This window comes from Oryctolagus cuniculus, chromosome 5, assembly GCF_964237555.1.
Source record: "Oryctolagus cuniculus chromosome 5, mOryCun1.1, whole genome shotgun sequence".
NCBI lineage: Eukaryota > Metazoa > Chordata > Mammalia > Lagomorpha > Leporidae > Oryctolagus > Oryctolagus cuniculus.
In genome coordinates this window covers 1742231-1754523 of record NC_091436.1, presented here as the reverse complement: position 1 = coordinate 1754523, position 12293 = coordinate 1742231, and the positions used below count along the sequence as shown (strand labels likewise).

The 12293-nt window shown below is 61.4% G+C and overlaps 1 protein-coding gene across 21 annotated transcripts in view; it reads left to right on the top strand.

The window, feature by feature from the left end:
* The first annotated feature begins 1702 nt into the window (after window positions 1-1702).
* Window positions 1703-12293, top strand: part of AFDN (afadin, adherens junction formation factor) — a 147461-nt gene continuing 136870 nt past the window's right edge. For 19 of the 21 annotated variants that reach the window (XM_070074581.1, XM_051841909.2, XM_051841907.2 and 16 more), the window contains exon 1: window positions 1703-2004. In XM_070074581.1, the coding sequence (XP_069930682.1) occupies window positions 1900-2004 (105 nt within the window). In that variant the 5' untranslated portion in view covers window positions 1703-1899. Of the gene's footprint in view, window positions 2005-2390; window positions 2525-12293 lie in introns of those variants that run through there. The other 2 variants (XM_070074583.1, XM_051841903.2) reach the window with 2 other exon arrangements.

The following is a 12293-nucleotide window of genomic DNA, read 5'->3' as shown; positions in this document are numbered from 1 at the left end:
GCGCCACTGGGGTCTCCCACTGGGGTCTCCCACTGGCGTCTCCCACTGGGGTCTCCCACTGGGGTCTCCCACTGGGGCCTTTGCTGCTGCCCGGGCGCCCCAGCGGGCGGCGGGGTCAGACGTGGGGCAGCCTGGACTCGCCCGGTGCCACAGCGCCGGCCCCGACTGGGCTCTCTCACCCTGACGTCCTCATTCGGAATTAGGTGTTTACGGGGCTGCTTTTTCTAGCTCGTTTAAATCCGACGGAAGTAATGCGTGCTTCGACGTTAACAGCTGGGAAAGGCTCTAAAACTTAAAAAAACGTGTATGAGGACAATTTCCCTCAAGTTCACTGTCCGAGAACTGTGGGGAACGGGCCCGGTCACCTGGGGCAGCTGAGGGGGACGCCGGGGGACCCCGCACCTAATGCCTGTCCCCAGCACCGTCCACCCACCACGCCCAGTCCGTCAGAACCCGGCTCCGGCCGCCGGGCCCACCGAGGGGTCCACGCCCGCCCTCGTCCGCGCTGGGTCCACCGAGGGGTCCACGCCCGCCCTCGCCGGGTCCACCGAGGGGTCCACGCCCGCCCCCGCCCACGCCGGGTCCCACCGAGGGGTCCACGCCCGCCCCCGCCCGCGCCGGGTCCCACCGAGGGGTCCACGCCCGCCCCCGCCCGCGCCGGGTCCCACCGAGGGGTCCCCGCCCGCCCCCGCCCGCGCCGGGTCCCACCGAGGGGTCCACGCCCGCCCCCGCCCGCGCCGGGTCCCACCGAGGGGTCCACGCCCGCCCCCGCCCGCGCCGGGTCCCACCGAGGGGTCCCCGCCCGCCCCCGCCCGCGCCGGGTCCCACCGAGGGGTCCACGCCCGCCCGCGCCGGGTCCCACCGAGGGGTCCACGCCCGCCCCCGCCCACGCCGGGTCCCACCGAGGGGTCCACGCCCGCCCCCGCCCGCGCCGGGTCCCACCGAGGGGTCCACGCCCGCCCCCGCCCGCGCCGGGTCCCACCGAGGGGTCCCCGCCCGCCCCCGCCCGCGCCGGGTCCCACCGAGGGGTCCACGCCCGCCCCCGCCCGCGCCGGGTCCCACCGAGGGGTCCACGCCCGCCCCCGCCCGCGCCGGGTCCCACCGAGGGGTCCCCGCCCGCCCCCGCCCGCGCCGGGTCCCACCGAGGGGTCCACGCCCGCCCGCGCCGGGTCCCACCGAGGGGTCCACGCCCGCCCCCGCCCACGCCGGGTCCCACCGAGGGGTCCACGCCCGCCCCCGCCCGCGCCGGGTCCCACCGAGGGGTCCACGCCCGCCCCCGCCCGCGCCGGGTCCCACCGAGGGGTCCACGCCCGCCCCCACCCTCGTCCTTGCCGGGTCCCACCGAGGGGTCCACGCCCGCCCTCGCCCGCGCCGAGCCCCACCGAGGGGTCCACGCCCGCCCCCGCCCGCGCCGGGTCCCACCGAGGGGTCCACGCCCGCCCACGCCCGCGCCGGGTCCCACCGAGGGGTCCACGCCCGCCCACGCCCGCGCCGGGTCCCACCGAGGGGTCCACGCCCGCCCTTGTCCTTGCCGGGTCCACCGAGGGGTCCACGCCCGCCCTCGCCCGCGCCGGTCGCGGCTGCTCAGCCCGCCGGGGCCGCGGCACCTCGCCGGGCGGCGCGGAGGTGCGCGTGCGCGCGCGCGCGGGCGGCGGGGGCGCGCACGGCGGGCGCGCACGGCGGCGGGCGGGGCGGGGCGGGCGCGCGGCGCTCGGGCGCACCGGCCGGCGGGGCTGAGCGCGGGGCTGAGGTGCGGCGCGGGGCCGAGGCCGCGCTCGGCGGACGACGCGGAGGCCGAGCCCGGGCGGAGGCCGCGGCGGGCGGCGGGGCGGCGGCGGCGCGGACCCGTGGGCCCGGCGTTCCCCCGGCCCGGCCGGCGGGGAGGCGGCGGCGGGGACCATGTCGGCCGGCGGCCGCGACGAGGAGCGGCGGAAGCTGGCCGACATCATCCACCACTGGAACGCCAACCGGCTGGACCTGTTCGAGATCAGCCAGCCGACCGAGGTGAGCGCGGCCGGGCGGCGGGGCGTGGGGGAGGGGCGCGCGCGGGGAGGGGGCGCGGGACCCGCCGGCCGCCCCTCCCCCGCCGGCCGCCCCGGGACGCGCCCTCCGCGCGCGGGCCCGCCGGCCGCCCCACGCGCGGCCCGGCGCCCACCTGCGCCCTGGCTCCGCACACCTGGCCCGGCGCGCGCGGAGGCGGGCCTGGGCCTGGGGCGGCCGGCGGGCCGGGCCCGGGCGGTGGGCTGGGGGCGCGGCGGCCGCCCCGCGCCGCCCCCGCCCGGGCGGTCAAAGTGCAGAGGTCGCGGGCCCGCCCGGGGGCGGGGGCAGTGCACCTGCGCCGCGCGGCGGGGCGAGGTGCGGGCCTGGGGAGCGGCCCTTTCTCCTGCTCGGCCGCGCGGAGCCCGCCCCGCACGGGGGCAGCGCGTCGGTCTGCGGCTCGCGGGCAGCAGGTAGCCCGCACGGCGAGCGGCCTCGTGGGCTCCAAGCCCCTTCTCCTGCGAGCCGGGCTGTGCTTGGAGGAGATGTGAGTGTGTTCTGCGTTTTCCGCGACGTCATGCGAGTCCCGGCCCCGCTCCTACCTGGGGCGCGGGGAGTGAACCTCAGTGGGGGCGAGTGAGCGCCGGGCCCAGGGGGACAGCGCTGGGCTCGGGGCAGTGGGCTGGGCCCAGAGGGACAGCGCTCGGGCTCGGGGGACAGTGCTGGACCCAGGGGAACAGTGCTGGGCTCAGGGGACAGTGTGCTGGGCTGAGGGGGACAGTGCTGGCCTGAGGGGGACAGTGCTGGGCTCAGGGAGCAGTGGGCTGAGGGGGACAGTGCTGGGCTTGGGGCAGTGGGCTGAGGGGGACAGTGTGCTGGGCTGGGGGGACAGTGCTGGGCTCGGGGCAGTGGGCTGAGGGGGACAGTGCTGGGCTCAGGGGGACAGTGCTGGGCTCAGGGGCAGTGGGCTGAGGGGGACAGTGCTGGGCTCAGGGGGCAGTGGGCCCAGGGGGCAGCATGCGCAGACCTCAGGCTGGCTCTGGGCGCAGCTCTGCTGTGGTGGCTTCGTGGCTGGGCCCTGCAGACACGTCCACCCCACCTGGGTTGGGAGCAGGGCTCCTGCAAGGGGCGGTGTCGCGGTCCCAGGGTAGGTTGTCTTTCGATGGCGAGTTGGCGGGTGGAACTTGGGACGCGTCCACTTGTGCTTTGTGAGTGGTGTTCAAGTCTGGTCGACAAGAACCATCTTCTCAGCCCGGGAGCAGAATTCCACTTATTCTGGACTTTGTTTGTTTATTTATTTATTTGACAGAGTTAGAGAGAGAGAGAGAGGTCTTTCTTCTGTTGGTTCACCCCCCAAATGGCCACCATGGCCGGCACTGGCCAGGAGCCAGGTGTTTCTCCTGGTCTCCCATGCAGGTGCAGGGCCCAAGCACTTGGGCCATCCTCCACTGCACTCCCGGGCCACAGCAGAGAGCTGGCTTGGAAGAGGGGCAACCGGGACTAGAACCCAGTGTGCCGGCGCCATAGGCGGAGGATTAGCCTACCCTGGGCTTTGAGTTGGTACTTTTTTTTATTTGACAGGTAGAGTCATAGACAGTGAGTGAGAGAGACAAAGGTCTTCCTTCCGCTGGTTCACCCTCCAAATGGCTGCTACGGCTGGCACTGCGCTGATCCGAAGCCAGGAGCCAGGTGCCTCCTCCTGGTCTCCCATGCGGGTGCAGGGCCCAAGCACTTGGGCCATCCTCCACTGCCTTCCCAGGCCACAGCAGAGAGCTGGACTGGAACCCGGCGCCCACATGGGATGCCGGCGCCGAAGGTGGAGGATTAACCGAGTGAGCCATAGCGCCGCCCCTGAGTTGGTACTTTTTAAAAATTCCCAAATAAACACACGGTTCCTGCTAGTTTAAAGGCTCTTTAAGCACCCGATGGAAGCTTGCCCGCTGTTTTCCTGGAGACGTGAGTAGCCGGGGAAGCGACACTGGCCATGGGGTGACCGCGGTGGCACTGCAGGTAGCCGCTAGCGCGTGCAGGGTAGAGGCTGAGCTGAGAGTGGGACGCCCCGGCTCTGCCTCGGCGCCGATGTCTCCGCGTTTCTGCCTTCTAGAAATGATTCGTTAGAATGGGGCTGGAAAGCCTGGTAATCAGATGGTTTTCAGGAAGTAACGTTTGAGCGTTTTCAGTATGTAGTGATTCCCTGTGTCAGGGACACCTCTGTGCTCGGGCGGACTTCAGAAGGTTCGTGGGAAATGGAATGAGAAGATAAACGTGTCCGCTTCGTAGGCTCCATCCCACGTGAGACTCCTCGGGGCCAGGATCCCACGTTCCGTCCTTCCGGGGGCCCTCGTGGCCCAGGTGGTGTCAGTGCAACCTGCATTCCGGGAAAGAAACAGGAGTCAGGGCCGACTCGGGACTGAGACCCCGATGGTTCGCAGGGCCTTGTTGCCCGGAGAGGACCTGTTCCCTGGCCGTGGCCAGGAGCTCTGCTGTGACGGAGCCACTTCCCTCTGTAGCCAGCGCTGCGGCCGGGCCCTGCCCCAGGACCCTGGGTTGAAGGCACGTGTCCCGTCCCATCCTCAGGAGAAACGCTGCAGCAGCCTGCTGCCTCTTGTTGGAAACGCCCATTGGAGGCCCCACTGTGTGTGCAGCTGGTCGGCTCTAAGTTTGTCCCCGGCTAAGCAGTGAGCGTGGTGTCCACTGTGGGTGCCGTGGTGGGCGGTGTTCACCTGGGCACTGAGCATGGTGTCCACTGTGGGTGCCGTGGTGGGCAGTGTTCACCTGGGCAGTGAGCGTGGCATCCCTGAGCCCCTGTGGGTGCTGTGGTGGGCGGTGTTCACCTGGGCACTGAGCATGGTGTCCACTGTGGGTGCCGTGGTGGTGGGCGGTGTTCACCTGGGCAGTGAGTGTGGTGTCCACTGTGGGTGCCGTGGTGGGCGGTGTTCACCTGGGCAGTGAGCGTGGCGTCCCTGAGCCCCTGTGGGTGCTGTGGTGGGCGGTGTTCACCTGGGCACTGAGCATGGTGTCCACTGTGGGTGCTGTGGTGGGCGGTGTTCACTGGGCAGTGAGCGTGGTGTCCACTGTGGGTGCCGTGGTGGGCGGTGTTCACCGGGCAGTGAGTGTGGTGTCCACCGTGGTTCCGTGGTGGTGGCTACTGTTCCTGCCGGCAGGCGTGCGTCTCCTGCCGGGGCACAGGCAGGCCGGGGCTTTCCCTGGTGGGTTGGGGTGGGGGGTGCTGCCGTGGGCGTCCTCACTGGAGTCGGTTCTCAGGATGAGTTCTCTGTCCAGACACTGCTGGTGTCTCGGGGTTGTCGCCACGCAGGCCCCGGGCGCTCTGTGACTTTGCCGTCCCCACTGCAGCGTCTCCGTAGGTCTGACGCAGGTTCTTGCGTCTGTATTAGCAGAATCCAGCGGGCGTCTTGGACGGGGCTGCTCAGGGCTCACGCCGGGTCCTGTCCACACATTGGGTCACCTGTTAGCAGGGGTTGATCTTGATGTAAAAATTGAAAAATGTGCTTTTTTTTAATTAAATAATGCATTTCCATCAATTTCTTGAAGGCCTCATAGTATTCTGCTGTTAGAAGTTCAGCTTTGGGGCTGGCACTGTGGTGGCATCCCATGTGGGCGCCGCATCAGGACTTGGCTGTTCCGCTTTGGATCCAGCTCTCTGCTGGCCTGGGAAAGCAGTAGAAGGTGGCCCAAGTCCTTGGGTCCCTGCGCCCACGTGGGAGACCCGGAAGAAGCTCCTGGCTCCTGGCTTCGGATCAGCACAGCTCTGGCCGTTGCAGCCAATTGGGCCAATTGGGGAGTGAACCAGCAGGATGGAAGACCTCTCTCTCTCTTTCTCTCTCTCTCTCTCTTTCTCTCTCTCTCCCCTTCTCCTTCTCTCTGTGTAACTCTGAGTTTCAAGTAAATAAATGTTTCAATAAAAGTTCAGCTTTTTGTTTAGCATATTATTGCTCATTAGCATGTAGATAAAATTATTTAATGTTAATTCCTAAACCAATATTTCAAAGCCAGTGATTCAGTTTGCTTTATCTAAGCTTGTGTGTTTACTATTTTGTGGTTACTTTTACTCTGTTTGGCTATTATGAATTAAATGTCTTAGTTTTCTTTTTTAAGTTTTATTTATTAGAGAGGGAGGGGGAGGGGGAGGGAGAGAGGGGTCTTCATCCCCTGGTTCACTTCCCAGATGGTTGTGGCAGAGCTGGGCCGATCCAGAGCCGGGAGCCAGAGGCCGTCTTCCACTGCTTCCCCAGCTGTCAGCAGAGAACTGGCTTGGAAGAGGAGCGGCTGGGACGCGAACCAGTGCCTGGATGGGATGCCGGTGCCACAGGCAGAGGCTTAGCCGCTGTGCCCCAGTGCCGGCCCCAGGCGGTTCGTGTTCCGTGAGAACAGAGTATCCCCGGGCCCGTGCGGGGCGCTGGCACTGGTTGGTTTGTGTGAGTAGGATTTGAGTCTCCTGTTTACTTACTTGGGTAATCGGATGTGCTTGAGACTATGGTTGTGAGCTGTTTCGTGTGTTTGCTTGCTTTCCTGTGGAGCGACCAGTATCTGTTGCCAATCATCTGATTGGTGGCTTCAGGCAGCTCTGATTCCCTGATAATTTTGCGGTTTCTATGTTTAGTAAGTTGATAAATTTGGTTCTGTGGATTTCGCTTACTTGTCAGGAAATTGGAACAAGTTTCATGATCCGTCTGGTGAGATTTGCTTTTCCTTTATCTCCACGGGGACTTCCAGGAGAGCCCGATTCTCGTGGTTAGCACCAGGAGCCCGTCTCGGTGCCCGCGGGAGGCTTGTCCAGCCTCTCGGTCTGTCCTGTGCTCAGTGTGCTTCCGTGAGTGTCTCCAGCACTTTCTCCCGTGGGCCCGATTCTCGTGGTTAGCACCAGGAGCCCGTCTCGGTGCCCGCGGGAGGCTTGTCCAGCCTCTCGGTCTGTCCTGTGCTCAGTGTGCTTCCGTGAGTGTCTCCAGCACTTTCTCCCGTGGGCCCGATTCTCGTGGGTTAGCACCAGGAGCCCGTCTCGGTGCCCGTCTCGGTGCCCGCGGGAGGCTTGTCCAGCCTCTCGGTCTGTCCTGTGCTCGGTGTGCTTCCGTGAGTGTCTCCAGCACTTTCTCCCGTGGGCCCGATTCTCATGGTTAGCACCAGGAGCCCGTCTCGGTGCCCGCGGGAGGCTTGTCCAGCCTCTCGGTCTGTCCTGTGCTCAGTGTGCTTCCGTGAGTGTCTCCAGCACTTTCTCCCGTGGGCGCGATTCTCGTGGTTAGCACCAGGAGCCCGTCTCAGTGCCCGTCTCGGTGCCCGCGGGAGGCTTGTCCAGCCTCTCGGTCTGTCCTGTGCTCGGTGTGCAGGCTGTTTCTGGGGAGTCCGGACTCTGCTGGCGGAGTGCTTGCTGCCCCCCACGGCTCTGTCCTGCTCGCTCTGGGGTCAGCCTGTCACTACAGCCATTGGTTGGCTGTCTCCCTGCCTCATAACGCGAAGGCGAGAATTGAGACTTTTGTTGTTGAGAAATTACTGTGTCTTGTGCACGGTAGGTGTGCGGTCAGTATTTTGTGGGAAGAATATTGGCTGATTTCCTTTGTGTAAGCAGTTATTCCTGATAAAACATGGGATTTGTGCTTTTCCTAAAGCTTGGTAGACTAAGAAAGGTCCATCTTTTTTTAAAAGATTGATTGATTTATTTGAAAGTCAGAGTTAGACACAGCGAAGGAGAGGCAGAGAGAGAGAGGGGGGGGGGTCTTCCATCTGTTGGTTCACTCCCCAGTTGGCCGCAATGGCTGGAGCTGTGCTGATCCTAAGCTAGCAGCCAGGAACTTCTCCTGGGTCTCCCACGTGGGTGCAGGGGCTCAAGGACTTGGGCCACCCTCTACTGCTTTCCCAGGCCATGGCAGAGAGCTGGATCGGAAGAGGAGCAGCCGGGACTCGAACTGGCACCCATCTGGGATGCCAGCACTGCAGGTGGCAGCTGTACCCGCTGCGCCACAGCGCTGCCTCTGAAAGATGCACCTTTTCTTATCTCATTCTTAGCTCTGCATCAGTGACATAAACGCAGGGCATGCCAGGTCACTGATGCTTGGCAGACATTTCTGGAAGTCGGTGGTTAGTGTTGCGTGCGTGGCCTTCTTCCTGCCCTGTCAGAAACCCATCTCTCAGTTGTGTGGCTGTGTTACATTCGGTTCTTTGATTGATCAGTGTGGTGATTCTGTATCACCCAGAGATGCGTGAAAACAGCATCTGTTTGTCAGCAAGATGAAGCAGAAGTCTTCAGGTGAACTGACTGCGTGACTGACTGTAGTCAGCGCCGCGTCCCAGGGTGGTGACTACGTGACCGACTGTAGTCAGCGCCGTGTCCTGGGGCAGTGACGGCACGACCGACTGTAGCCAGTCCCGTGTCCCGAGGCAGTGACTGTGCAACCGACTGTAATCAGCCGCCGTGTCCCAGGGTGGTGACTGTGTGACCGACTGTAGTCAGCACCGTGTCCCAGGGTAGGGACTGTGACCGACTGTAGTCAGTGCTGTGTCCCTGGGCGGTGACTGCGTGACTGTAGTCAGTGCTGTGTCCCAGGGTAGGGACTGTGACCGACTGTAGTCAGTGCTGTGTCCCAGGGTGGTGATGTGTGATCGACTGTAGTCAGTGCTGTGTCCCTGGGCAGTGACTGACTGTAGTCAGTGCTGTGTTCCAGGGTAGTGTTTCGGCTGTGACTGCCGTCACCGTACAGCGTGGCTGTGAGAAGTTGTGTGGAAAATGACTGGTGCTGTGTTCTGATGTCTGATGAGAGGGGTGGTTGCCACTGATGTGTTCTTTTTTTTTAAATATTTATTTATTTGCAAGTCAGTTACACAGAGGAGAGGCAGAGAGAGAGAGAGGGAGGGAGGTCTTCCATCCACTGGTTCACTCCCCAGTTGGCTGCAGTGGACGGAGCTGTGCTGATCTGAAGCCAGGAGCCAGGAGCTTCTTTAGGGTCTCCCACGCGGGTGCAGGGGCCCAAGGACCTGGGCCATCTTCCGCTGCTTTCCCAGGCCACAGCAGAGAGCTGGATGGGAAGTGGAGCAGCCGGGACTTGAAGCAGCGCCCATGTGGGATGCCGGTGCTCCAGGCCAGGGCGTTAAGCTGCTGCGCCACAGTGCCAGCCCCGAAGTGTTCTTTGTGTGATAGGCATCTCTCTTCCTGGTGTTTTGGGAGTGCGCGGGGGTGGCTCAGCTTCTTTATGGTTTTACCTTTTTACAAATCTTTATTTCCAGTAATAACTGGTTCAGTTTTATATTGACGCAGGTGTGTGTGTGTGTGTCTGAGCTATAACTTGCCTGTCGTTTTCCAGTTACCTGGAATTGAAATCGCATCTTGACTGGTTTTGTATACTTTTGCTACTGAAAATTTATTTTACGCGGTCACAGACCTAACTGAATGTAAATGTTAACTGTGAACTTTTACAGAACTATCACATTTTGATTTTGACTAAATTATGGTGGGATTGCTAGGGATGGTCTTTCATATTTGTGAAAAACTGTTGGTCACAGAAGATCAGGATCTGGTATAAACTGGTGGGCGTCCAAGATAAGAAGGTTGACAGTTACGTCATCATGGGTTTAACGAGGATTGTGGTGCGGCAGGCGTCCCTCCAGGCGCTGGAGGGTCTGGGGATGTCGGCTGATTCGTGTGTGAACAATTGACCAGGCTTGAACTTTGCTGTAAAGCAAAAAATGCTAACAAATAGTATGGCAATCACTTTTCTTTCTTTCTTTCTTTTTTTAAAGATTTATTTTATTTAAAACAGAGTTATGGAGAGTGAGGGAAGGAGGGAGAGGGAGAGATGAGAGAGAGAGAGATTTCTTCCTTCCTTGGTTCATTCCCCAAGTGGCCACCATGGCTGGCACTGGGCCAGGCCAAACCCAGGAGCCTTAAACTCCGTCTGTCCCCACGAGGGTGGCAGAAGCCCAGGTACTTGGGCCATCACCTGCTGTTTCCCAGGTGTGCTGCGGCAGGGAGCTGGTTCTGAAGTGGAGCAGCTGCGGCTGGAGCTGGCCCGCGTGTGGGATGCGGCGGTCCAGGCTGCGGCTTAGCCTGCTGAGCCACAGGGCTGGCCTTTCCTTGTTGTAGTAATATGTGAGACGCACTTAACAGTGAACTGACTCCTTTCTTGAAGATTATTTCTGGTTAGATAGTCTCGTTTTTCGATGAAGAGCTGGCTGTTTCTGCTGGCTTTCTGATTATATGGAGGACACGAGAGGCCTGGTGCGGGGGTCGCATGTCTGTTATGGAGGACACGAGAGGCCTGGTGCGGGGGTCGCATGTCTGTTATGGAGGACACGAGAGGCCTGGTGCGGGGGTCGCATGTCTGTTATGGAGGACACGAGAGGCCTGGTGCGGGGGTCGCATGTCTGTTATGGAGGACACGAGAGGCCTGGTGCGGGGGTCACATGTCTGTTATGGAGGACACGAGAGGCCTGGTGCAGGGGTCGCATGTCTGTTATGGAGGACACGAGAGGCCTGGTGCGGGGGTCACATGACTGTTATGGAGGACACGAGAGGCCTGGTGCGGGGGTCGCATGTCTGTTATGGAGGACACGAGAGGCCTGGTGCGGGGGTCACATGTCTGTTATGGAGGACACGAGAGGCCTGGTGCGGGGGTCGCATGTCTGTTATGGAGGACACGAGAGGCCTGGTGCGGGGATCACATGTCAGACCTCTGTCTACACCTGTCCGTTGGGTTAGGAGCAGGATGACAAATCCCTCTGGACACGTCCCTGACAAACCCTGGAAATCCCAGTGGGCGTCCAGGAGTGTCCCCACCTGTGGTGGACAACGTGCGTGTCAGGTGTCAGGTTGGGCTGTCTCTGGTGCTTCTAGCACAGGGTGAGCCCCGTAGTACAGAAACCTGACATCCGAAGCACCTGGGATCCCCAGGCCGTAGTTTGTACTGGGCTGCCTCATTCTACTTAAGTCATCAGAAACCTAGAAACCCGCTCATTATTCTGGCCTAAGTGGGGGCCAGCCACGTCACGGTTTAGCATAGAAGGTGGGTGTACTGGATCCTGTGAGGACACGCACGTGTGAGGTGGCGCGTGGAAGCAGGAGAATGTTTTCCCAGAATAGACTGAGTCTGAAAGTTGAGGCTAATGGGATGTTTCCGCGTGCAAGTGTGCATGTGTGTGTCATACATGACTTCGAGGAGCTGGAATTGAATTGCTTACTGTGGCTGGGAGGTAAGCAGCACTTCTGTACGTTTTCCTTGCGAGATACTTAATGTTAAAATCCCGTGGCTTATAGGAAGTAAGAAGTGTGGGCTTTGTCTCCTTGTTACGCCACTGTTCTTAGGTGGGCTGTACACCGTGTGCCTGCTTGTGCACTCGTCACAGCTTGTAGCTAGGGGGACACTGGTGACTGTGGGCACTGTTAGGAGCTACACCAGGACAGCAGGCGGAAACGGCGGCTGTGCCTAGGACAGACCTGTTTGGGCTGTGTTCGTTCCCTGCAGTCCTGAGCGTCGCGGGTTTGAGGGCCTGGTGGACCGAGGCGGACAGAGCAGAGGAGTCTTTTCACGGAACGTGCAGACGTTTTCTGTGTGCACAGCCAGTTCTTCACTGAGGACGGAGAGGCCAGGCATCCCGATGCTGGGGGCAGGTCTGCCGGCGTCTGTGTGTGGTGCAGACAGATGGACCGTTGCTTCCAAATCAGGGCACGCCTTGCCCCTAAAATCCTGCCCGAGTTTGCCTGGTTCTCCGTGTTTATCCAGGACGGTGCGCCCTGCCTCTGTTGAGAGAGAGCCAGACCTGCTCTCCCAGAATGCAGTCTTCTGCTCCCGCCAGGGCCCTGCCTCTGGTGCCCTTGTCTGCTCCTGCTGGGCGTCCCGTGGTGGTCTGACTCCGGTAGGGGGAGCACCCGCAGGTGCGTCCTCCTGTAGCAGCCGTGGGTGCGGGACTGGGATTGGCGGTTTCCCCGCTGGTGATGGATGGCGGTCAGCGAGGTGGGAGGAGCAGTCTGAGCGGGCTGTGGTGTTACGTGAGCTTCTGCAGGAGCCCTTAGGTCACATTCATCACGCTCTTTATGTTAATTATTTTGTCAGCAAAAACTTGGGGTGATGATTTTTAAGAGGTGTTGGTAATTAATAAGAATCGGCTCTACCGACATTTCTTGTTCAAGCTCAAGTATTTGAACTCAATTTTTGCTCCTGATTCTCCTTTGGAAGATTCTTTTAAATACTTTGCACTTTTTACATTAAAAATCGTTAGTCTGTCTTGTACTTTGACTTAATCTGTTAGCAGTGCATGGTCTGTTCCGTCATGCATTGATCATTTGGAAAACATTGGCTTGGTGACTCACGCAG